At 45.3% G+C, this 26,931-nt stretch overlaps 1 protein-coding gene across 2 annotated transcripts in view; it reads left to right on the top strand.

The window, feature by feature from the left end:
- Window positions 1–26,931, top strand: part of LOC145350380 (DNA repair protein Ku80-like) — a 248,251-nt gene that overhangs the window by 21,804 nt on the left and 199,516 nt on the right. For both annotated transcript variants that reach the window (XM_080199652.1, XM_080199651.1), the window contains exons 3-4: window positions 17,193–17,376; window positions 26,669–26,717. In XM_080199652.1, coding sequence (XP_080055778.1) covers window positions 17,193–17,376; window positions 26,669–26,717 — 233 coding nt within the window. The remainder of the gene's footprint in view (window positions 1–17,192; window positions 17,377–26,668; window positions 26,718–26,931) is intronic.

Raw genomic sequence — 26,931 nt, 5'->3', positions numbered from 1 at the left:
GTTCTAATGAACTCCATGACGAATATTTACCATCAACCACCACCCTCTGTCTCCTGCTTCGCTACACCCTGGCCAGTTGACCGCGGCTGGCGGGGATCCCATCTTGCGGTCGAACAAACAAAATAAAATACAAGACAACACCGCTCACCATTGGCACTTGGAACGTGCGCACGCTTTTGGACAACCCTACAGCAGACAGATCAGAGAGAAGAACAGCTAGAGAGCTTGCAAGATACAACATAGACTTTGCAGCCCTGAGTGAAACTCATCTTTCCAACATAGGTCAGTTGACTGAAACTGGAGGTGGACACACTTTTTTCTGGAGTGGTCGCGGCAGTGATGAGCTTCGTGATGCTGGAATTGGATTTGCCGTCAAGAGTCACCTTGTTCGGCAACTTGATAGTCTACCCAATGGTGTGAAAGACCGGCTTATGACATTACAGCTTCCGCTACAGAACAGAAGTCAAGCCACCCTGATCAGCGCCTACGCCCCCACAATGAACAACCCAGATGAGATGAAAGACAAACTCTATGAAGAACTAGATGCCCTACTATCAGCAATGAGCAGTACCAACAAACTGATCTTGCTTGGTGATTTCAAAGCAAGAGTAGGGTGTGACTCTGCAACCTGGCAGGGAGTCATTGAGAGGCATGGAGTGGGCAAGTGTAACAGTAATGGCTTACTCTTAATGAAGACCTGTGCAGCACACGACCTCCTCATCACCAACACAACCTTCCGGCTGCCTACCCGTAACAAGACCTCTTGGTTGCACCCCCGCTTTAAGCGTTGGCATCTTATCGACTATGTCATTGTCAGGAGAAAAGACAGGTAGGATGTCAGAGTAACCAAGGCCATGTGTGGTGCTGACTACTGGACAGATCACAGGCTCATTGCCTCCAAAATGAGGCTCCGCATCAGACCCGAGAGGCAACCACAAGGAAGCAAGGTTATGAAAAGAATCAATGCGACCAAGCTAAAGAACCCCAGCATAGCTTCAGCACTGGCTGAAGACTTAGAAATCAAGATTGCTGACATGCAGCATGACTGGTTTGATGAGAATGATGAGGAGACACAGGTTCTACTTGTTGAAAAGCACCACCTTCATCGGGCCTGTCAGAATGACCCATCATCAGCTGCCAAGGAAAATGCTTTTACCAGTGCTCGCAGGACAGTCCAGAATAAACTGCGTAAAATGCAGGATGCCTGGCTGAGGCCAAGGCAGATGAAATATAGGGATATGCTGACAGAAACGACTTGAAACGGTTCTATGAAGTCCTCAACACTCTCTATGGACCTCAGTTTCTCAGGAGTTCCCCCCTCCTGAGTACAGATAGTACAATTCTCATTACAGAGAGGGCTCAGATCCTGCAGAGATGGGCTGACCACTTTGAAGCCGTCCTCAACTGACCATCATCTATTAACGATGAGGCAATAGACAGGATTCCCCAGGTTGATATCAACAGCGCCACGGATGACCCACCGGTAGCAGCCGAAGTCACGAAAGCTGTCAGCCAGCTATCCAGTGGCAAAGCCCCAGGGACAGATGGCATACCCGCAGAGATCTACAAAGATGCTGGTTCTGTACTTATCGAGAAACTTACCGAGTTGTTCCAGCCCTTTTGGAAGCAAGGATCCATTCCTCAGGAACTTAAAGATGCTTCCATCATATACCTCTACAAGAGGAAGGCCAATTGGCAAGCATGCGACAACCACCGAGGAATCTCGCTGCTCTCCATCACAGGAAAAACCCTCACAAAGAGTCCTGCTAAATCATCTGATCACTCATTTGGAGCTGGGCCTGTTTCCGGAGTCACAGTGTGGCTTCCGCAAAAGTCACGGGACTATTGACATGATTTTTGCTGCGCGCCAACTTCAGAAGTGTCAGGAGCAGAATCGCGAGCTCTACACAACCTTTGTTGACCTCGCGAAAACCTTCGAGACTGTAAGCCGATAAGGCCTGTGGAGGATCACGTCAAAGTTCGGCTGCCCTCCCAAATTCATTCAGATGGTACGCCAGTTCCATGATGGCCAGAGTTCTGGATGGCGGAGAATCCTCTAAGGCATTCCCAGTCTCCAGTGGCATCAAACAGGGCTGTGTGCTTGCACCCACACTGTTCAGCGTGATGTTTATTGCCATGTTGAATGATGCCTTCCAGGACAGTGTTGCCGGAATCAGCCTCAAGTAGAGAGTGGATGGGAAGCTCTTCAAGCTGTGGAGACTTCAAGCTATTGAGATGCCCCAGGGATCTGTTCTAGGACCCTTGCTGTTTGTCATTTTCATAAATGACTTGGATGAGGAAGTGGAGGGATGCTTTGGTAAGTTTGCCGACGACACGAAAGTTGGTGATGTTGTGGATACTCTGGAAGGATGTCAGAAGTTGCAGCAAGACATAGGATGCAAGACTGGGCGGAGAAGTGGCAGATGGACTTCAACGCGGCTAAATGTGTAGTGGTCCATTTTGGCAGGTCCAATGGGATGAAGAAGTACAATATCAAGGGTAGGAGTCTTAGCATTGTTGAGGAGCAGAAGGACCTCGGGGTCCGGGTCCATAGGACTCTTAAATCGGCCTCGCAGGTGGAGGATGTGGTCAAGAAGGTGTATGGTGTACAGGCCTTCATTAATCGAGGAATTGAATTTAGGAGTCGGGAGGTAATGCTGCAACTTTATAAGACCCTTGTCGGACCTCACTTGGAATACTGTGCGCAGTTTTGGTCGCCTCACTACGAGAAACCGGAAGTCATCACTAGGACGCTTACCGGTAGTTGTAGTTTTTTTTTCTCGGGTTTATAAGCACCTACCTCCGTGTATCGGCCTCATTGTTCCTGAGGAGCAGTATCGAGAGGCAGCGATTTTTGGGCGTGTGAGGAGGCAGCAAAAAAGGTACATTTTTCTATTTATATTGTTTAACTTTTTATTTCTAGTTTAAGTCGCGAGTTTCGGCGGTTTTTTTAAAATTAGTTAGAAACCGGAAGTCGTCACTAGGACGCTTACCGGTAGTTGTAGTTTTTTTTTCTCGGGCCCCTAACCCTATAAATTAGTGCAGAGAGGATACCCGATCCTCTACACTGGTAGAGAATCCCACCCTCCCACCTCCTCTAACCTAATTATAAGTGTGGGGGAAGTTTTTTTTTAATATTTTTATTTTTATTTTTCTGCTGGTAATTGTTTCAGGGATGGCAGTTCAGGCAGTAAGCTGCATCTCCTGTGGGATGTATGTGGTGAGGGACTCCAGTAGTGTTTCAGGTGATTTTACTTGTCAGAAGTGTGTTCGATTGCAGCTTCTGGAGGAGCGTGTAAAGGAGCTGGAGGTGGAACTAGGGGAACTCCGCATAATTCAGGAGGCGGAGGCGGACATCGATAGGAGTTATAAGGAGATAGTCACTCCTAGAAATGAGTCTTGGGTCACTGCCAGGAGGAGGGGAAAGAAGCAAGTGGGGGGACAATCCCCTGGGGCTGTTCCCCTCCAAAATAGGTTTTCGGTCCTGGAGGCTACAGTTGAGGAGGAATCAACTGGGGATAGCCAAAGGGAGCAGGTCTCTGGGGGTGAGCCTATTGTAAAAGCTCAGGTGGTTAGGGGATGTAAAAGATTGGGCCTCGTGATTGGGGACTCCACAGGTAAGGGGACGGATAGGAGAGTTGGAAGTAATGGTAGGGACTCAGGGCTGGTGTGTTGCCTACCAGGGGCTGGGGTCCGGGATGTATCGGAAAGGGTATTCAGGACTCTTAGGGGAGAGGGAGATCAACCCCAAGTTATAGTTCATGTGGGGACGCATGACATAGGGAGGTTAAGGGAAGGGAATATTAAGCAGAGATTTATGGAGTTGGGGTGGAAACTAAAGGCCAAGTCAGAAAGAGTGGTTATCTCCGGACTCTTGCCTGTGCCACGGGATAGTTTAGAGAGGAATAGAGAGAGGGAAAGTTTGAACTCGTGGCTGAGAGGATGGTGCAGGAGGGAGGGGTTCAGGTACTTGAGCAATTGGGGCTCATTCTGGGGAAGGTGGGACCTCTATAAGAGTGATGGTCTACACCTGAATCAGAGGGGAACAAATATCCTGGGGGGTAAATTTGCAAAGGCTATGCAGGGAGGTTTAAACTGATTCGGAGGGGGGGTGGGATCCTGAGTAGAGGGGGTGAAAGTGAGGGGGGCATAGATGGGGACTGCAATGCACGGCATCGTGGGGGTGGGGCGGAGCAGGGTTTGAAATGCGTATACTTTAATGCGAGGAGTATTCGCAATAAAGTGGATGAACTTGCAGGGTGGATCAGTACCTGGGACTTTGATGTTGTGGCCATTTCAGAGACATGGATAGAGCAGGGTCAGGAATGGTTGTTGCAGGTCCCGGGTTCAAATGCTTTAGTCGGAGTAGAGAAGGAGGTAGAAGGGGGGGAGGGGTAGCATTATTGGTCAAGGACTGTATCACAGTGTCAGAGAGGAAGTTTGATGAGGACTTGTCTGTTGAGGTAGTATGGGCGGAGATTAGAAATAGGAGAGGAGAGGTCACCCTGTTGGGAGTCTTTTATAGAGCTCCTAAAAGTTCTAGAGAGGTTGAGGAAAGGATTGCGGAGACGATCCTGGTTAGGAGTGAAAGTAATAGGGTAATTGTTATGGGGGACTTTAACTTTACTAATATTGATTGGAATTGCTATAGCTCTAGCTCGTTAGAGGGGTCAGTTTTTGTACAAAGCGTGCAGGAAGGTTTTTTGAGTCAGTATGTAGATAGGCCAACTAGAGGTGAGGCTATATTGGATTTGGTGCTGGGAAATGAGCCAGACCAGGTGCTAGACTTGGAAGTTGGTGTGCATTTTGGTGATAGTGACCACAATTCGGTTACGTTCACCTTAGTGATGGAAAGGGATAGGCATGAACCTCGGGTCAGTAGTTTTAGCTGGGGGAAGGGTAATTATGACGCTACTAGGAGAGAATTAGGAAGCATAGGTTGGACGAGGAGATTACAGGGACTGGGAACATCCGAAATGTGGAGTTTTTTCAAGGAGCAGCTACTGCGAGTCCGTGATAGGTATGTCCCTGTCAGGCAAGGAGGATTTGGTAGGGCTAGGGAACCGTGGTGCACCAAAAAAGTTGATTCGTTGGTTAAAAAGGAAAAGGAGGCTTATGTTCGGATGAGACTTGAGGGCTCAGGTAGTGCATTAGAAAGCTTTAGATTGGCTAGGAGGGAGTTGAAGAGTGAGATAAGAAGGGCTAAAAGAGGACATGAGAAGACTTTGGCTGATAGGATTAAGGAGAATCCTAAGGTGTTCTATAGGTATGTCAAGAACAGAAGGTTGGTTAGGGCAAGATTAGGGCCAGTTACAGACAGTAGAGGGAAGTTGTGTGTGGAACCGGAAGAGATTGGAGAGGCATTGAACCAATATTTCTCTTCGGTGTTCACGCAGGGGGACATGAATATAGCTGAGGAGGACACTGGGTTGCAGGGGTGTAAAATAGACAGTATTGCAGTTGATAAGGAGGATGTGCTGGATATTCTAGAGGGTTTGAAAATAGATAAGTCCCCTGGTCCGGATGGGATTTACCCTAGGATTCTCTGGGAGGCAAGAGAGGTGATTGCAGAGCCTCTGGCTCTGATCTTCAGGTCGTCGTTGGTCTCTGGTATAGTACCGGAAGATTGGAGGATAGCGAATGTTGTCCCATTGTTTAAGAAGGGGAACAGAGACTTCCCCGGGAATTATAGACCGGTGAGTCTTACTTCTGTTGTGGGCAAGGTTTTAGAAAAAATTATTAGGGATAGGATTTATAGTTATTTGGAGAGTAATGAATTGATTGGAGATAGTCAGCATGGTTTTGTAGCGGGTAGGTCGTGCCTTACTAACCTTACTGAGTTTTTTGAGAAAGTGACCAAAGAGGTTGACGTAAGGCAGTTGACGTGGTATATATGGATTTTAGTAAGGCGTTTGATAAGGTTCACCATGGTAGGCTTCTGCAGAAAATGCAGATGTATGGAATTGAGGGTAGTCTAGGAAATTGGATCAGGAATTGGCTGGCAGATAGGAGATAGAGGGTGGTGGTTGATGGTAAATATTCGTCATGGAGTTCGGTTACGAGTGGTGTGCCTCAGGGATCTGTTTTGGGGCCACTGCTGTTTGTAATTTTTATTAATGATCTGGATGAGGGTATAGTTGGGTGGATTAGTAAATTTGCTGATGACACCAAAGTCAGAGGTGTGGTAGATTGTGAGGAAGGGTGCCATAGTTTGCAGGGAGACTTGGACAGGTTGCAGAGCTGGGCCGAGAGGTGGCGGATGGAGTTTAATGCGGAGAAGTGTGAGGTAATTCACTTTGTTAGGAATAACAGATGTATTGAGTATAGGGCTAACGGGAGGACTTTGAATAGTGTGGATGAACAGAGGGATCTAGGTGTATGTGTACATAGATCCCTGAAAGTTGGGAATCAAGTAGATAAGGTTGTTAAGAAGGCATACGGTGTCTTGGCGTTTATTGGTAGGGGGATTGAATTTAGGAGTCGCAGCGTCATGTTGCAACTGTACACAACTCTGGTGCGGCCGCACTTGGAGTACTGTGTGCAGTTCTGGTCCCCACATTACAGGAAGGATGTGGAGGCTTTGGAGAGGGTGCAGAGGAGGTTTACCAGGAAGTTGCCTGGTATGGAGGGGAGGTCCTATGAGGAGAGACTGAGGGTTTTGGGGTTGTTTTTGCGAGAAAGAAGGCGGCTAAGAGGGGATCTTATTGAAACATATAAGATGATTAGAGGTTTAGATAGGGTGGATAGTGATAGCCTTTTTCCTCGGATGGAGAAAGCTAGCACGAGGGGGCATGGCTTTAAATTAAGGGGGGGTAGTTATAGGACGGATGTCAGGGGTAGGTTCTTTACCTAGAGGGTGGTGAGGGATTGGAATGCCCTGCCTGCTGCAGTTGTAAATGCGCCTAGTTTGGAGGCGTTTAAGAAATCCGTGGATAGGTTTATGGACGAAAAGGGATTGGTTTAGATTAGTGGGTCATTGTTTTGTAACTGGTCGGCGCAACATCGTGGGCCGAAGGGCCTGTTCTGCGCTGTAATGTTCTATGTTGTATGTTGTAAGAAGGATGTGGAAGCTATTGAGAGGGTGCAGAGGAGATTTACAAGGATGTTGCCTGGATTGGGAGGCATGCCTTATGAAGATAGGTTGAGGGAGCTAGGCCTCTTCTCTCTGGAGAGACAAAGATTGAGAGGCGACCTGATAGAGGTTTATAAAATGTTGAGAGGTACAGATAGGGTGGATTCTCAGAGGATATTTCCCAGGGCTGAAATGGTGGCTGTGAGAGGACACAGGTTTAAGGTGCTGGGGAGTAGGTACAGAGGAGATGTTAGGGGTAAGTTTTTCACTCAGAGGGTGGTGAGAGAGTGGAATCGGCTGCCGTCGGTGGTGGTAGAAGCCAAGACGCTGGGGTCATAAGAACATAAGAACATAAGAAATAGGAGCAGGAGTAGGCCAACCAGCCCCCCGAGCCTGCCCCGCCATTCAATAAGATCATGGCTGATCTGTCTTGGCTCAGTTCCACATTCCCGCCCTCTCACCATAACCCTTAATCCCCTCTCTTATCAAAAACCCATCAACCCGCATCTTACAAATATTTAGCGAGGTAGCCTCCACCACTTCAACGGGCAGAGAATTCCAGAGATTCACCACCCTTTGAGTGAAGAAGTTCCTCCTCAACTCCGTTCTAAACCGCCCCCCCTTTATCTTGAGGCTGTGCCCCCTAGTCCTACTATCCTTTCTGAGCGGGAAGAGTCTCTCCACCTCTATCCTATCCGTCCCATTCATCATCTTATACGTCTCAATGAGATCTCCCCTCATTCTTCTAAACTCTAACGAGTACAAGCCTAATTTATTCAGCCTCTCCTCATAGCTCAACCCCCTCAACTCCGGCATCAGCCTAGTGAACCTCCTCTGCACTCCCTCCAAGGCCAAAATATCCTTGCGTAAGTACGGCGCCCAAAACTGCATACAGTACTCCAGCTGCGGCCTCACCAATGCCCTATACAGCCGCAGCAAGACCTCCCTACTTTTATATTCAATCCCCCTCGCGATGAAGGCCAGCATCCCATTCGCCTTCCTGACCACCTGCTGCACCTGCAAGCTGGGTTTTTGCGACTCATGCGCAAGGACCCCGAGGTCCCTCTGCACCGTCGCCTGCTGCAGTTTTTCTCCACGTAAGTAATAATCCTTCCTACCATTATTCCTACCAAAGTGGACCACCTCGCACTTGCCAACATTAAATTCCATTTGCCATTTCCTGGCCCATTCGCCCAGCCTATCTAGATCCTTCTGTAGACTCTCACCACCCTCTGCACAATTTGCCTTTCCACCAATTTTGGTGTCATCAGCAAATTTCGACACCCTACACTCGGTTCCCTCCTCCAGATCATCTATATAAATGGTAAATAGCTGAGGCCCCAGCACCGACCCCTGGGGCACTCCACTAGTCACCATCCGCCAATCCGAATAGCACCCATTGACCCCCACTCTCTGCCTCCTATTTGACAACCAGTCCTCTATCCACGCTAACACCCTACCCCCAACTCCATGCCCCCTTACCTTCAGCAATAACCTCTTGTGAGGTACCTTGTCAAAGTCCTTCTGAAAATCCAGAAAGACCACATCCACTGGCTCTCCTCTATCCACCGCCCTAGACACATCCTCATAGAACTCCAGTAAATTTGTCAGACACGACTTCCCTTTAAGGAAACCGTGCTGCGTCTGCTCTATCAAGCAGTTCCCCTCAGGATGCCTCGCTATTTCCTCCTTGAGGATGGATTCTAACATGTTACCTACAACAGACGTTAAACTAACCGGCCTATAATTCCCCGCCTTTTGCCTGGCACCCTTCTTAAACAACGGCGTAACATTAGCCGTTTTCCAATCTGCCGGCACTTCCCCGGAATCCAGCAACGTTTGGAAAATAACCACCAAGGCATCCACTATCACCTCCGCCATTTCTTTCAGGACCCTCGGATGCATTCCATCCGGTCCTGGGGACTTGTCCACAATCAGCCCCTTCAGTCTGCCAAGCACCACCTCTCTAGTAACAGTAATGTCATCGAGACCCTCCAGTCCTACCACCTTTCCATCTCTAACATCCGGCAAATTATTCATGTCCTCCTCCGTGAAGACCGAAACAAAAAAGTTATTCAAGACCTCAGCCATTTCCTCATCCCCTACCACTAAGTCCCCCTTCTCATCCTCTAAGGGACCAACGTTCACCCTAGCCAGCCTCTTCCTTTTTATATATTTATAAAAACTCTTGCTATCCTTTTTTATATTAAGCGCTAGCCCAGCTTCATAGTTTCTCCTACCCTTCTTTATCAACTTCTTTGTCAATCTTTGTTGACATTTAAACCTCTCCCAATCCTCTTCTCGCCCACTACTCTTAGCTACTCTAAACGCCTCCGCTTTTAATTTAACACTTTCCTTCACCTCCTTCGTTATCCACGGCTTATTACCTCTCCTCCTACGGTCCTTTTTGACCATCGGAATAAATTTCTGCTGAGCACCAAGAAAGATCTCCTTAAAGATCCTGCACTGCTCCTCAGCAGACCTACCTTCCAACGCGCTCCCCCAGTCCACATTTGCCAATTCTTCTCTCATCCTAGGATTGAGAGTTATAGATAGGCCTGGTAGGTATGGATATGATCGGTGCAATTCAGGGGCCGAAGGGCCTGTTTGTGCTGTAGTGTTCTATGTTCTGTTACCAAAGTGAAGGAGGCTGTTCTGAGAGACTTCCTCTTTTCCAATGACTGTGCCCTGTATGCTGGCTCAGAGCCAGAGATGCAAGGCAGTATGGACAAATTTTCCACGGCTTGGGACAACTTTGGACTCACCATCAACATTAAAAAGAGCAAAGTCATGCACCAGTCTGCTCCTCATGCACCGTACACAGAACCCATAATCACAATCAAAGGGTAGAAACTACAGGCAGTGGACCAGTTCACTTCCCTCGGCAGCACCTCTCCCAAGCAGTGACTATTGATACAGAAGTTAACTGCAGAATAGCAAAGGCAAGTTCTGCTTTTGGTAGACTGCGCTCCACTGTTTGGGAACGTCGAAGAATCAGCGCAGCGACGAGGTCTACAGTGCCATGGTACTCATTACCCTCCTGTATGCCTGTGAAATGTGGACTGTGTATCGAAGGCATGCAAGACAACTCAATCATAAGAACATAAGAAATAGGAGCAGGAGTAGGCCATCTAGCCCTTCGAGCCTGCCCCGCCATTCAATAAGATCATGGCTGATCTGAAGTAGATGAGTTCCACTTTCCCGCTTTCTCCCCATAACCCTTAATTCCCTTGTCTATCAGAAACCTATCTACCCATGACTTAAATATATTTAGCGAGGTAGCCTCCACCATTTCAACAGGCAGAGAATTCCAGAGATTCACCACCCTTTGAGTGAAGAAGTTCCTCCTCAACTCCGATCTAAGCTGCCCCCCCTCCTTATTTTGAGGCTGTGCCCTCTAGTCCTGCTATCCTTTCTAAACAGGAAGAATCTCTCTACCTCTACCCTATCTACCCCCTTCATTATCTTGTATGTCTCTATAAGATCCCCCCTCAGCCTTCTAAACTCCAACGAGTACAGACCCAGTCTATTTAGTCTCTCTTCATAGGCTAACCCCCTCATCTCCGGTATCAGCCTAGTGAACCTTTTATGCACTCCTTCCAAGGCCAATATATCCTTCCGCAAGTGCGGCGAGCAAAACTGCACACAGTACTCCAGCTGCGGCCTCGCCAGTACTCTGTACAGTTGCAGCAAGACCTCCCTGCTTTTATCTTCTAACCCCCTCGCTATAAAGGCCAATCATTTCCACATGACTTGTCTTCGCAGAATGTTACGCATCAGATGGCAAGACAAAGTACCAGACACTGAAGTCCTCTCTAGAGCAAGTCTACCATCAGTCCACACACTGCTGATGAGAGTGCAGACCCGTTGGGCAGATCATGTCATCCGTATGCCAGACGAGTGCATACCCAAGCAGCTCCTTTTTGGGGAACTCTGTGCTGGAAGACGCTCGCATGGAGGGCAGAAGAAACGTTTCAAAGACACACTCAAGGCCCCCCTGAAGTGGCTGGACATAGACATGACCACCTGGGAAACGCTGGCACAAAACTACTGCCTCATTCACAAGGGCTGTCAAGCATACGAAGCAAGGTCATTGCTGAAACACAACTTAAGCACGAGCTGCGCAAGTCCAGAACCACCACAACTACAATGCCTACACAGGTCTGTCCAGTATGTGCCAGGATATTCCATGCCCGAATTGGCCTGACAGTCATCTTCGGACACACCGCAACCAGCCTCAAAATGACTAATAGCGTCAAGGTCCTCATCGATGACGATGGACGAACGAACGTATGAATATACAAAATAGGGACATAAGTAGGCATTTGATTCCTCGAGCCTACTCTGCTATTTGATTAGAACGTAGCCAATCTGTTTCTGTTAGGAATTCCACATTCCACAATGTACTCTGATAAGTGATTCCCTTGCCTAACAAAAATATTACCTTTGCCTTAAAAAAATTCAATGACTCCTCCTCCACTGCCTTCTGAGGCAGAGAGTTCCAAAATCTCTCAACACTCAGAGGAAACAAATTCTCCTAATCTCTGTCATGAAAGAGCAAGCTCTAATTTAAAACAGTGCCTCCTAGTTCTGAACAAAGAATAAAGAAAAGCACAGGACAGGAGCAGGCCCTTTGGCGCTTTGTGCCAGTGCCGATTATAGAGTCGTGGAGATTTACAACATGGAAACAGGACATTCGGCCCAACTTGTCCATGTCACCCTTTTTTTAACTACTAAGCTTGTCCCAATTGCCCGCATTTGGCACATATCCATCTAGGCCCCTTATTCCCATGTCACTGTCTAAACGCTTTTTAAAAGACAACATTTTATCTGCCTCCACTCCACTACTACCTCTGGCAGCTTGTTCCAGATGCTCATTACTCTCTGTATGAAAAATTTGCCCCTCTGGACCCTTTTGTATCTGTCCCTTTCACCTTAAACCTTGCCCTCTAGTTTTAGATTCCTCTACTCCTCATCATGATGCCCTACCTGAACTAAAAAAAAACCTTCAGCCCTTACATGGGCCATATCTCTTTATTTCCTCCCTATTCATGTACCCATCCAGATGCCTCTCAAATGTTGCTAATGTGCCTGCTTCCACCACCACCTCTGCCAGCGCGTTCCAGGCACTCACCACTCTCTTTGAGAAAACTTCCCCCGCACATCTCCCTTAAACTTTCCCTTCTCACCTTGAACCTGTGCCCTCTTGTAATTGACACTTCCACCCTGGGAAAAGACCTCTTGACTATCCACCCTGTCTATGCCTTTCCAGTGAAAACAATCCTAGTTTATTCATCCTGTCCTCATAGTCAACATCTTTAAGACCAGACAACATCCTGGTGAACCTTCTTTGCACTCTCTCCAAAGCTTCCACAACTTTCTGGTGGAACAAAGAACAGTGCAGCACAGAAACTGGTTCTTCAGCCTACTAAGTCTGTGCAGACGCCGATGCCTCTCTAATCTAATATTTTCTTGTCTCTATGTGGTCCGTGTTGTTCTAGTCCCCGTCTATTCGTGTATCTTTACACATGCCTCTTGAACGTTGCTACAGAATCTGCTTCCACCACCTCCTCCGGCAGCGCGTTCCAGTTGTTCACCACCCTCTGAGTGAAAAACTTGCCCCTTACATCTCTTTTAAACTTTCTCCCTGTCACTTTCAACCTATGCCCCCGAGTATTTGACCTTTCGATCCTGGGAAAAGGACTCTGACTAGCCACTCTATTCAAGCCTGTCATAATCTTGTAAACCTCTATCAGGTCCTCCCTCATCCTCCGACACTCCAATGAAAACAATCCAAGTTTGTTCAGCCTTTCTTCATAGTCCATATCCTTGAAACCAGGCAACATCCCGATAAACCTCTCCAATGCATCAACATCCTTCTGGTAGTGTGGTGACCAGAATTGTACACAATACTCCAAATGTGGCCTAACCAAAGTCTTATACAGCTGCAGTATGATTTTCCAATTCCTATACTCAATGCCCCAGGCATGAAGACCAGCATGCCATACACCATCTTGACCACCTTGTCCACCTGACTAGCTATTGTCAGGGAACTGTGGATCTACATGCCCAGATCCCTCTGTATGCTAACATTTTTAAGGACTCTACCATTTACTGTATACTTTGCTTCTGCAATAGACCTTCCAAATCGCATCACCTCACATTTGGGTTAAATTCCATCTACCATCTTTCGGCCCAGGTCTCCAGCTGATTTATATCCTGTTATATCCTCTGACAATCCTCACTATCCGCTGCTCCACCAATTTTTGTATCATCTGCAAATTTACTGATCAGACTACCTACATTTTCCTCCAAATCATTTAGAAATATTACAAACAACAGAGGCCCCAGCACTGATCCTTGTGGAACATTGTTTGTTACAGACTTCCAGTTAGAAAAATAATGTTCCACTGCTATCCTCTGCTTTCTATGCAGTTTTGTATCCATCTGACCAACTTACCACGGATCTCATATGATTTCACCTTCTGTATCAGCCTGCCTTGAGGAACCTTATCGAAGGTTTTACTGAGGTCCATATATACAACATCCACTACCCTGCCCTGGTCAATTTTTCTTGTCACTTCCTCAAAGAACGCAATCAAGTTTGTGAGACATGACCTCCCCTTCACAAAACCATGCTGCCTATTGCTATAGATATATAAAACCGTAGAATCCTTATAGAGCAGGAAGAGGACATTTGGCCTATCGAGTTTGCACAGTCCACTTAGCCTGCATATCTTGAGACTGTGGGAGGAATCTGGAGCTCCTGGAGAAAACCCCACGCAGACACGGAGAGAATGTGCAAATTCCATACAGTCACCCAAAGCCAGAATCGAACTTGGATCCCTGGCACTGTGAGGCAGCATTGCTAAGCACTGTGCCACAGTGCCCCCTTATGTTTAATAGGGTTGTTTTAAAGTTCAGTTTTTTCTTACAGACAATCGATATGTCTGGTGGGAATGTAGCTCAGATGCTGGGAGAGCAGAATGATTGCTCATTTTAGCCATATTGTGTTTACTTGGGAGACAGCTGATGGATTTTTGTTTATGGATGAAGATTTCCCCTGGATTTTTGATTAGATTGATTGACAGGGTTATGTAATAATGTGATTAATGGAAGAAGCTGTGCATATAGCAGAAAAAAAAATCAGCTTTCAGTTTTGACTGGAGTTTGGCAAGCTGTTCTCTCCACAAAATTTCTGTGAAAGCTTCAAGGCTGTTTACGTTCATCATAGCAAATATATTTATGACTGCTGACTGTCTTTAAAGTGTTTTTCGAATTTGTAAGAAGAATGTTGCTTATTTGGAACAGAAACTGATAAGCTGGAAATCATAGTTGTTTCTTTTCTTGTTTAAATATTGTTCGAGGGTAATAGTTGAGTTGCTTCATTTGTTCGAGTTATAGTTAAACTGTGTTATTAAATAAAATGTGTTTTAAGATTTAAAAATCCCTAATTTGTCAATGGAATTACTCCTGGAGTGAAGTATCCAATCCTCAAATTTATACCAATATATTTCCTTCAACACCATAGGATCTTATCTTATGATTTAACCTTTTGTGAGGTACCTTGTTGAATGCCTTTGGGAAGCCCTAATACAACATATCTGCTGGTTTCCCCCCATCCACTCTGGTTGAGACTTCCACGAAAAACTCTAATAAATCAGTCATACGTGATTTCCCTTTCATGCTGACTCTTCTATCAAGCATCTAACTATTCTAATTGCATTGTCCAACACTTTGTATGTTATGGCATTTCAAATGCTTATCTAAATGCTTCTTAAAGAGAATGTTAAGAAAGAGGATGTGTTGGAACTTTTAAATTGCATCAAGATAGATAAGTTGTCGGGACCAGATGGGATGTACTCCAGGCTACTGTGGGAGGCGAGGGAAGAGATTGCAGAGCCTCTGGCGATGATCTTTGTGTCGTCGATGGAGACAGGAGAGGTTCCGGAGGCTTGCGGATGTGGTTCCTACATTCAAGAAAGGGAACAGGGAAATTACTGACCGGTGAGTCTAACCTCAGTGGTTGGTAAGTTGATGGAGAGGATCCTGAGGGACAGGATTTGTGAACATTTAGAGAAGTTTAGTATGATCAAAGGTAGTCAGCACAGCTTTGGCAAGGGCAGGTCATGCCTTACGAGCCTAGTTGAGGTCTTTGAAAATGCGACTAAACACATTGATGAAGGAAGAGCAGTGGATGTGGTTTATATGGACTTCAGCAAGGCATTTGATAAGGTCCCCCATGCAAGACTTCTTGAAACAGTGAGAGGGCATGGGATCCAAGGGGCTATTGCCTTGTGGATCCAGAACTGGCTTCCCTGCAGAAGGCAGAGAATGGTTGTGGATGGGTCTTTTTCTGCATGGAGGTCGGTCACTAGTGGAGTGCCCCAGGGATCTGTTCTGGGACCCTTGCTGTTTGTAATTTTCATAAATGACCTGGATGAGGAAGTGGAGGGATGGTTTGGTAAGTTTGCCGACGACACGAAGGTTGGTGGTGTTGTGGATAGTCTGGAGGCATGTCAGAAGTTGCAGCAAGACATAGATAGGATGCAAGACTGGGCGGAGAAGTGGCAGTTGGACTTCAACGCGGCTAAATGTGTAGTGGTCCATTTTGGCAGGTCCAATGGGATGATGGAGTACAATATCAAGGGTAGGACTCTTAGCAGTGTAGAGTATCAGAAGGACCTTGGGGTTCAGGTCCATAGGACTCTGAAATCGGCCTCGCAGGTGGAGGATGTGGTCAAGAAGGTGTATGGTGTGCTAGCCTTCATTAATCGAGGAATTGAATTTAGGAGTCGGGAGATAATGCTGCAACTTTATAAGACCCTTTTCAGACCCCACTTGGAATACTGTGCGCAATTCTGGTCGCCTCATTACAAGAAAGATGTGGAAACTATTGAGAGGGTGCAGAGGAGATTTACAAGGATGTTGCCTAGATTGGGTGGCATGCCTTATGAAGATAGGTTGAGGGAGCTCGGTCTTTTCTTCCTGGAGAGACGAAGGATGAGAGGTGACCTGATAGAGGTTTATAAAATGTTGAGAGGTATAGATAGGGTGGATTCTCAGAGGCTATTTCCCAGGGCTGAAATGGTCACTACGAGAGGACACAGGTTTAAGGTGCTGGGGAGTAGGTACAGAGGAGGTGTTAGGGGTAAGTTTTTCACTCAGAGGGTAGTGAGTGAGTGGAATCGGCTGCCGTCAGTGGTGGTGGAGGCGAATTTGTTAGGGTCTTTTAAGAAACTCCTGGATGAGTACATGGGACTTAACAGGATTGAGGGTTATAGGTAAGTCAAGTAGGTAGGGATATGATCGGTGCAACATGTGTGCCGAAGGGCCTGTTTGTGCTGTAGTTTTTCTATGTTCTATGTTCTAAATGTTGTGAGGCATATGGGGAGAGCATGGCAATGTGGCATTGAAATAGATGATCAGCATTGATGATTGCAGAATAGGCTCGAATGGCCAAATGACCTATTTATGTTCCTGTTTTCTATGTTTATATAATGATATTTGTATTCTGTGCCTCCCGATTTAAAAATTGCTTTTTGTTTTTATTGTTAATTTGTTTGCAGTGCCACCTTTAATAACAAATCTCCACATAAATGGTTTCAGTTTATGGGACTGGGATACCGAAAGTGCATGATCAGCCGCGATCATATTAAACGGTGGTGCAGGCACGAAGGGCTGAATGGCATACTCCTGTGCTTATTTTCTGTGTTTCTATTTAATTACTTGTTTGCTCTATTTTCTGTCCCCAGGTTTATTACTTGACATTTTTCTGTTTGAATTATATCAGCTGCTGACGTGCTCATTTTCCTGGCTTAATTTTATTCTTGTACAATCTTTCACAATCCTTTTAGGAATTGGTTTTTACCCCAGAACTGATATTAACAAATTGAAATATTGTCCCTCGATGTCCTAAATTTATATCACATTCAGGTATGCAGTTGACTACTCCAGTGAGTCCTTCTACTTTCCAGCCATTTCTGTATTAACCTAATTGGGTGAATCCAACTGAGATAACTTGGAAATGGTGGATTAATGAAGTAATACCAATAAAAGTTGCTGCTCTTCTGCATGATTTATAGTTTTGACTAGTCTTTTGTGTGGTTTTATGATGTAGGTATTTGCTGAGACTAAAGACGAGACAGCTTTAGTCCTGTTTGGGACTGATGGAACTTCTAACCCCCTTGCTACATCAGACCAATACCAGAACATTACTGTGCACAGAAACCTGATGATTCCTGATTTTGATTTCCTGGAAGATATTCAGAGTGGCATCAGGGCAAGTGACCATCAAGCTGATTGTATCCTTTTAATAACAGCTGCCTAAAGATTATAACTGTTAGCACCAAGATAATTATCATTGAGAAAATCGACAGTGGCCGGCAGAGTGATTAGCAGTGCTGCATCATAGCCCCGGCGACCCAGATTCAAATCCTGGCTTGGGTCACTTGAGTCTGTGGGGAGTTTGCAGTTTCTTCCTGTGTCTGTGTGGGTTTCCTCTGGGTGCTCTGGTTTCCTCCTGCAGTCCAAAAGATGTGCTGCTTAGGTGCATTAGCCATGCTAAATTCTCCTTCAGTGTTTGCAAGCAGGTGCCGGAGTGTGGTGACGAGGAAATTTTCACAGTAACTTTTTTGCAATGTAGGCTTAGTTGTGACACTAATAAATAAACTTTAAGCATATCACAGACCACCCAATAGTGAAAGGGAAGTCGGGGGATAAGTGTCTTGACAAACCTACAAAAGTCAAATAATAATCATAGAAGATTTTTTGTACAATGAAGTAAATAAAAGGAAATAGAGGTGTCACTGCATTACAGCTTTCCTATTCATTACATAAAAAATGCAACAAGAGATGAATTAATACAGGAATATTAAAAGAAAAGCTGATTTTAAGAATGCGATTTGGGAAAATAAGCTGAAGATATCACTGAAAAACTAAAGGAAAACAGCAGTCAAAGGTAGTTAGCCAGTGATTTACAGAGTTTAGGACAAATATATTCTAAAAGACAATCAAAAATACCATGGAAGTAGTTGAGGGAAAATTGAAGTTAAAGAAAAAGACACACGCTAAATATATACGACAATAAAGAGGATGACAAAGGGGGTAAAAAAGGGCCGGGTAAAATAGCTGAAAAAAAACAAGGCAAAGGAAATTGAAATAAAACATTCTACAGGAACACAAACAACAAACACAGACTGGGTACGGAGAGTGCACTGGAGGAATATAGAGAGAGTAGGAGGGAGCTAAAAACGGGAATTAGAAGGGAGAAGAGAGGGCATGAAATGGCTTTGGCTGGTAGGATTAAGGAGAATCCAAAGGCATTTTATTCCTATATTAGGAGCAAGAGAGTAGTTAGAGGGAAAATTGGTCCTCTTAGGGACAAAAGCGGGGAGTTATGTATTGAGTCGGAGGGAATGGGGGAGCTCCTGAATGAATACTTTGCGTCAGTATTCACGAAGGAGAGGGGTACGGAATCGTGCGGTCTGTTAGAGGGAGCTGAGGATCAGCTGCAGGAAATATCTATTACGAGGGAGGAAGTGCTAGGGCTTTTAGGTAGCGTAAGGACGGATAAAGCTGCGGGGCCTGATGGTATTTATCCCAGGCTGCTTAGGGAGGTGAAAGATGAAATTGCTGGGCCTCTGGCGCAAATCTTTGTCTCTTCTTTGGACACAGGTGAGGTCCCAGAAGACTGGAGGGTGGCAAATGTGGTACCGCTGTTCAAAAAAGGTAGTAGGGATAACCCTGGGAATTATAGGCCGGTGAGTTTGACATCGGTGGTAGGGAAATTAATGGAAAAAGTACTTAGGGGTAGGATGTATGAGCATTTGGAGCGTTGCGGTCTGATTGGGGATACGCAACATGGCTTTGTTCGAGGGAGGTCTTGCCTTACGAATCTGGTGGAATTCTTTGAGGAGGTGACAAAAACGGTTGACGATGGGCAAGCCGTTGATGTCATCTATATGGATTTCAGTAAGGCGTTTGACAAAGTCCCTCATGGTAGGCTGGTAGAAAAGGTTAAGGCGCATGGGATACGGGGTCAGGTAGCTAGGTGGATTGAGAACTGGCTGGGCAATAGGAGACAGAGGGTAGTTGTGGAGGGGACTTTGTCCAGCTGGAGGCCAGTGACCAGTGGTGTGCCGCAGGGCTCGGTACTGGGACCTCTCCTCTTTGTAGTCTACATAAATGACTTGGAAGAGAGCGTAGGTGGTGTGATCAGCAAGTTTGCTGATGACACCAAGATGGCAGGGTTGGCGAGTACTGAAGTGGATTGTCAGGTGATACAACAGGATATAGATAGGTTGGTGCATTGGGCAGATAGGTGGCAGATGGAATTTAATCCTGACAAATGCGAGGTGATGCATTTTGGAAGGAATAATGTAGAGAGGAGCTATGTGATTAAAGGTAGACAAATTAGGAGTATAGAAACACAGAGGGACCTGGGAGTGCCGGTTCACAAATCCATGAAGGTTGTGACACAAGTGGAGAATGTTGTCAGGAAGGGTTATGGAATGCTAGCCTTTATAGGAAGAGGTATAGAGTTTAAAAGCTGCCGTCTAATGCTTCAGTTGTATAGAACGTTGGTTAGACTGCATTTGGAGTACTGCGTCCAGTTCTGGTCACCTTACTACCGGAAGGATGTGGAGGCTCTGGAAAGGGTGCAGAGGAGGTTTACCAGGATGTTGCCTGGCATGGAGGGGTTGGGTTACGAGGAAAGGTTGGAGAAACTGGGACTGTTCTCTTTGGAAAGACGGAGATTGAGGGGTGACATGATAGAGGTATATAAGATACTGAAGGGAATAGACAGGGTCAATAGTGAGAGACTGCTCCCTAGATTGGTTACGAATACAAGAGGACATGATTTAAGGGTGAGGGGGGAGAGGTATAATTTGGATATGAGAGGAAGGTTCTTTACGCAGAGAGTAGTGGGGGTATGGAACGCGCTACCGAGTAGGGTGGTGGAGGCGGGAACGTTGGACTCGTTTAAGGTTCAGTTAGATAGGCACATGAGTGAAACGAGGATGGAGGGTTATGGTAGGGGTTATTGAATAAGGGTTAGAACCTCGGGAGACACCGGAAAGGCAGGCTTGTGATTAACGTTTTTGTCTTTTCACTCCGCAGGTGGAGGTCCACCTCGTTGTCAAACGAGGGGCATGCACACGGTGGGTCGTGCGTGGGCTGCTCCTGGAGGTTCCGGGAGTGGCCTAGTACTTCGTGTCGGTGTGTGTGCTTGATCCTGGACCGGTAGACAGGCGCCGCAACAGCTCGGTGACTAGCACTGCTAGCTGTGCAGATACATGGATTTGGGCCTGTGTCTGTGGGAGTTTGTGCATTCTCCCTGTGGTTGCGTGGGTTTCCTCCGGGCACTCCGGTTTCCTCCCACACCCCAAAGATGTGCTCTTAGGCTGATTGGTTTTACCAAATTGAAACTATTCTCCCCTGAATCTGGCTAAGTCAGGGGTTCTATTTGTAGATACGCAGGGTAGAATAGGTGTAGGGTGATGCGGCGGCGCGGGCTTGTTGGGCCGAAGGGCCTGTTTCCCGTGCTGGGTTGTTCTTTGTTCTTTGTTTTGTTCTTTGTAACAAAAGGAAAATTATGATGACGATAGGGCTGCTGAAATAAACTCACAGGTAATGTCAGAGAGGTAAATGATGAGGTAAAGGAGAAATATTAAATAATTACTTTACCTCATTATTTTCTAGAGTGACCATTATGCTGGTCATGATATCCTTTTTGACAGCCATGGCAGCATTCTTGCCTCTGAGTTAGAAGATTGAGGGTTCAAGTTCTACATCGGGACTTAATAGAAATCAAGGCTGATACCAGTGCTGCACTGTTAGAGGGTAATCTGTATGAGACATTAAACCAAAGTCCCATCTGCTCTCTCTGGTGAATGTAAAAGACCCATGATAGTGTTTCGAAGAAGAGCAGGGGAACTAACTCCGGTGTCTTGATCAACATTTATCCTTGAATCAGCAACATAAAAACTAGTTATCTGGTCATTATGGCGTTGCTGTTTGTGGAGCTTTTCTTGTGCAACTTGGCTGCTACATTTCTGAAACTACCATGTGATTACACCTCAGATGTACTTTATTAGCTGTCAAGCATCATGGTTATGAAAAATGCCATAACATGCAAGTCTTTTTGAACTCCTCATTTCCAGACATACAAGATAGAAAGGAAAGATACGATTTTTTTCTTTTTTTCTTTCTTTCATGGGATATGGGTATTTCATGGCAATGCCAACATTTATTGCTCACCCTTAATTGCACTTGAAACATAGAAACTAGAAGCTGGAGTAGGCCATTCAGCCCTTTGAGCCTGCTCCACTATTCATTTTGATCATGGCAGATCACCAGATTCAATATCTTGATTCCTCTTCCCCCCATATCCCTTCTTCCCTTTAGCCCCAAGAACAATATTTAATTTCTTCTTGAAATCAGTCATTTTGGCCTCAACTACTTTCTGTAGTAAATTCCACACATTCACTGCCCTCTGAGAGAAGAAATTTCGCCTCACCTCAGTTCTAAAAGGTTTACCTCTTATGCTCAAACTATGACTCCTAGTTCTGGACACCCCTACCATCGGGAGTATTCCTTCTGAATCTACCCTGTCTAACCCTATTAGAATTTTATAAGTTTCTATGAAATCCCCTCTCACTCTTCTAAACTCCAGTGAACATAATCCTAACAGACTTAGTCTCTCCTCATACATCAGACTTGCCATCCCAGGAATCAGCCTGGTAAACCTTCACTATACTTCCTCTATAGCAAGGACATCCTTCTTCAGATAAGGGCACCAAAACTGCACACAGTACTCCGGGCCTAACCAATGCCGTACACAACTGTCGCGAAACATCCCTATCCCTATACTCAAATCCTCTCGCTATGAAGGCCAACTGACCATTTTACTGCCTGCTCTACCTGTGCACTTACTTTCAACAACTGATGCACAAGAACACTCTCTCAATTTACACCCATTCAAGTAATAATTATTGCTACCAAAGTGGATAACCTCACGTTAGGGAGATGTTGGAGTTGGATATAACGATGCTACAACTGAGTAAAGGAAACTTCAAGGATATGAGGGAGGAGCTGGCCAGATTAGATTGGAAAGGGAGCCTAATAGGAAAGACTGTGAAACAACAGTGGCAGGAGTTTTTGGAGGTAATTCAGAAAGCACAGCATAAATCCATTCCAAGGAAGATGAAGCATGTTAAGGGGAGAACGAGAAACCATGACTGACAAAGGAAATCAGGTTTAGCATAAAAGCAAAGGAAAGAGCATACTGTCAGGCAAGGAGTAGTGAGAAGCCAGAGGATTGGGAAGCCTTTAAAAGCAAGCAGAGAACAAATAAAAGAACAATAAGGGTGGAGAAGAGGAAATATGAGGGTAGGCTAGATAGTAATGTAAAAGAAGATTGCAACAGTTTTTTTTGATATATATGAAAGGTAGGAAGGAGGCAAGACTTGACATTGGACTGCTGGAAAATGAGGCTGGAGAAGTAGTAATGGGGGACAAAGAAATGCCATAAGAAGTCTGACAACACCAGGTTTAAGTCCAACCGATCTATTTGATAGTAAATTCACAAGCTTTCGAGGTTTGCCTCTTCGTCAGGTGAATGGAGAGTACTGGCCTCAGACAGAGCATATAACAGCACATATATGCTCTGAGGCCAGTACTCTCCATTCACCTGACGAAGAGGCAAACCTCGAAAGCTTGTGAGTTTACTATCAAATAGATCGGTTGGACTTAAACCTGGTGTTGTCAGTCTTCTTACTGTGTTTAGCCCAGTCCAACGCTGGCATCTCCACATCAGGACAAAGAAATGGCAGAGGGACTGAATGGGTACTTTGTATTAGCCCTCAAAGTGGAAGACACCAGTAACATGTCAGCACTCCATGAGAGTCAGGGAGCAAAGGTAAATGTAGTGGCCATCACTAAGGAGAAGATGCTTGGGAAGCTGAAAGGTGTGAAGGTGGATAAATCACCCAGACAGGATGGAATACACTTTAGGGTTTTGAAGGAGATAGTTGAGAAGATTGTGGAGGCATTTGTGGTGATCGTTCAGAAATCATTGGAGTCAGGAAAAGTCCCAAAGGACTGGAAAAGGCTAATGTAACACCCTTGTTTAAGAAGATTATTAATAGGGGCACATGGAGTACAAGAACAAGAAAGTGGTAAGGTGAGGGACCCTTGGATAATGAGGGAAGTTATGAATTTAGTCAAAAGGAGAAAAGAAGCATACGTAAGGTTTAGGAAGCTAAAATTGGGCAGGGTCCATGAGGAATAAAAAGAAAGCAGGGAAGACCTCAAGCAGGGGATAGGAGAGCAAGGAGGGGCCATGAAATGGCATTGGCAATAGGGTAAAAGAGAATCCCAAGGCATTTTATGCATATATTGAAAACAAGAGGATGATTAGGGAGAGGATAGGACCACTTGAGGATAAAGGAGGGAACTCATGCTTGGAGGCAGCGGACGTAGGCAAGATCCTAATTGAGCACTTTGTATTGGTATTCACTAAGGAGAAGGACATGAAGGATAATGAGATTAGTGTGCAGCATGCTAATATGCTAGGGCATTTTGAGATCAGGAAAGAAGTGGCGTTGTGTCTCTTGAAGAGTATTAAGATGGATAAGTCGCCAGGTCTTAATGGGATTTACCCCAGGTTATTGAGAGAGGCAAGAGAGGAGATTGCTGAGGCTCTGACAAAGATCTTTACTGGAGAGGTCCTGGAGGACTGGCGAGTAGCTAATGTTGTTCCTCTGTTCGAGAAAGGGAAAAAAGGATAATCCAAGAAATTAGAGACTGTCACATCAGTAGTTGGGAAGCTATTTGAGAGGATTCTTAGGGAGAGGATTTACGCACATGTGGAAAAGCATGGCCTAATTTGGGAAAGTCAGCATGACTTTGTGCAGGGCAGGATGTGTCTTCCTAACTGGATTGATTTTTTTTGAGGAGGTGACAAAGGTGATTGATGAGGATAGCCCAATGGATGTTGATTACTTGGATTTTGGTAAGGGTTTCGAGAAGGGCCTTCATGGTAGGCTCATTCAGAAGATTAAGCTGCATTGGATCCACGGTGACTTGGCCACTTGGATTCAGAATTCGCTTGCCCATTGAAGTCAGAGAGTAGTGATAGAAGGGTGTTTTTCTAGCTGGAGATCCGCAACTAATGATGTTCTGCAGGGATCTGTACTGGGACCTCTGCCGTTTGAGATATATATAAATTACTTGGATGAAAACATAGATGGGTGAGTTAGCAAGTTTGTAGACAACACATAGTTTGAACTGTGAATAGTGTAAAAAGTTTTCGAAGGGTACAGTGGGATATAGATAGGTTGCAGATGTGGGCAGAAAAATGGCAGATGGAGTTTAATCCGGGCAAGTATGAGGTGCTGTACTTTGGGAGATCAGTTGTTAAGGGTAAATATATAGTTAATGGCAGGACCCTGAACAATGTTGATGTACAGAGGGATCTTGGAGTTCAAGTCCATAGAATTAGAACATAGAACATTAGAGCGCAGTACAGGCCCTTCAGCCCTCAATGTTGCGCCGACCAGTGGAACCAATCTAATGACCCTCTAACCTAAACTATTCGGTGCAGAAGAGGTCCTTCTGCTCATCAAATCTGCATCAACGTATTAGAGACATCTGAACTCTTACCCCATCCTATCTGCCATCATTTGGCCCATAGTCCTGAATGTTATGATGTGCTAAGTGCTCACCCAGGTACTTTTTAAAGGATACGAGGCAACCCACCTCTACCAGCCTCTTAGGCAGCGCATTTCAGACCGCCATAACCCTCTGGATAAAAAGATTTTTCCTCACATCCCCCTTCTTTCTGGTGGTATCACTGTTTGGTATGCCTCCTGCTCTGCCCAAGACCACAAGGAACTACAAAAGGTCGTGAATATAGCTCAATCCACCACGCAAACCAGCCTCCCATCCATTGACTCTTTCTGCACTTCCCTCTGCCTCAGCAAAGCAGCCAGCATAATTAAGGACCTCACGCATCCCGGTCATTCTCTCTTCCACCTTCTTCCTTTGGGAAAAAGATACAGAAGTCTTACATCACATACTAACCGACTCAAGAGCAGCTTCTTCCCTGCTGCTATCAGACTTTTGAATGGACTTACTTTCCATTAAGTTGATCTTTCTTTATACTCTAGCTATGATTGTAACACTACATTCTGCAGTCCTTACCCTCTCTATGAATAGTACATTTTGTCTATATAGCGCACAAGAAACAATACTTTTTAACTGTTAAAACATGTGACAATAATAAATCAAATCAAATGAAATCAAACCTCCTGACCGTCACCTTGAACCTATGGCCCCTCAGTCTGACCCTTCAACTAAGGGAACAGTTACTCCTTATCCACTCTATCCATGTCCTTCATAATCTTGCACACCTCGATCAGGTCGCCTCTCAATCTACTCGGCCCCAACAATAACAACCCAAGCCTACACAATCTCTCTTCATAACTTAAATATTCCAGCCGAGGCCACATCCTGGTGAATCGCCTCAGCACCCCCTCCAGTGCAATCACATCCTTCCACTACAGTGGCGACCAGAACTGCACACAGTACTCCAGCTATGGCCTGACTAAAGTTCTATACAACTTCAACATGACTTTCCTGCTTTTGTAATCTATGCCTATTGGTAAAGGCAAGCATCCCATTTACCTTTTTCACCACTCTACCAACATGCCCTTACACCTTCCGAGATCTGTGGACAAATACACTAAGGTTTCCTTGTTCCACAGAATTTCCTAATGTCCTACCATTCATTGAATATTACCTTGTCATATTACTCCTTCTGAAGTGTATCACTTCACTTTTCAGGGTTACTTGCATCTGCCACTTACCTGTCTATTTGACCATTCCATCTATATCTTCTTGTAACGCAAGACTCAGCCTCACTGTTAACCACCCGGCCAATCTTTGTGTCATCTGCAAACTTAGTAATCCTACCCCCCACTTATTTATCTATGTTTATATAGATGACAAACAAAAGGGGACCCAACACAGATCCCTGTGGTACTGGCTTCCAGTAACTAAAGTAGCCGTCTGTCATCATCCTCTGTCTCTGAGCCAATTTTGAATCCACTTAATTAAGTTACCTTGTATCCCATGTGAATTTAACTTCTTTACAGGTCTCCTATGTGGGACCTTGTCAAAGGCTTTGCTAAAATCCAAATAAACTACATCGACTGCACTACCCTCGTCCGCACACCTGGTCACCTCCTCAAAAAATTGAATCTAATTTGTAAGGCATGACATCCTTCTTCACAAAAAAGGGTTGTGAATCTGTGGAATTCTCTGACCAGTGAAGCAGTTGAGGCTACTCATTGAATGTTTTTAAGGCAAGGATAGATAAAATTTTTGAACAGCGAAGGAATTAAGAGTTATGGTGAGCAGGCAGGTAAATGGAGCTGAAAAGATCTCTAATCCCTCTCATTTTATTATTGTTACGTTTGAATAGTTATACATGATTTACAATTGCTGAACAGATTATAAAACATTAAAGGTTGAATTAATTTACATCACAAGTTTGATTCCTGCTATGTTTAAGCCTTGACTTTCTCCAAGTTCTGGATGCCTTGATTGTTTGCATGGACTTGCTTCAGAAACAAACCATGTAAGTACTGGAACCACTTGGTGAAGATGTCGGAGGCTTCTCTGCTGCACAGAAATTGCTGATGAGCTGGAAATGTTCCTTGATAGCCTGGCTCGAGTTTGCACATATACGGGCAATGGAAATTTGGACGTAAAATGATCTTCATAGCTCTGCCAGTGAAAGCTCTGTCTCTTTGATGGGGTTCCAGCCCTGACTGGTTGTGCACCCCCTGTTA

Source organism: Carcharhinus amblyrhynchos, chromosome 11 (assembly GCF_965287045.1).
Source record: "Carcharhinus amblyrhynchos chromosome 11, sCarAmb.v2.hapA, whole genome shotgun sequence".
NCBI lineage: Eukaryota > Metazoa > Chordata > Chondrichthyes > Carcharhiniformes > Carcharhinidae > Carcharhinus > Carcharhinus amblyrhynchos.
This window is presented reverse-complemented; position numbering and strand designations above follow the sequence as displayed.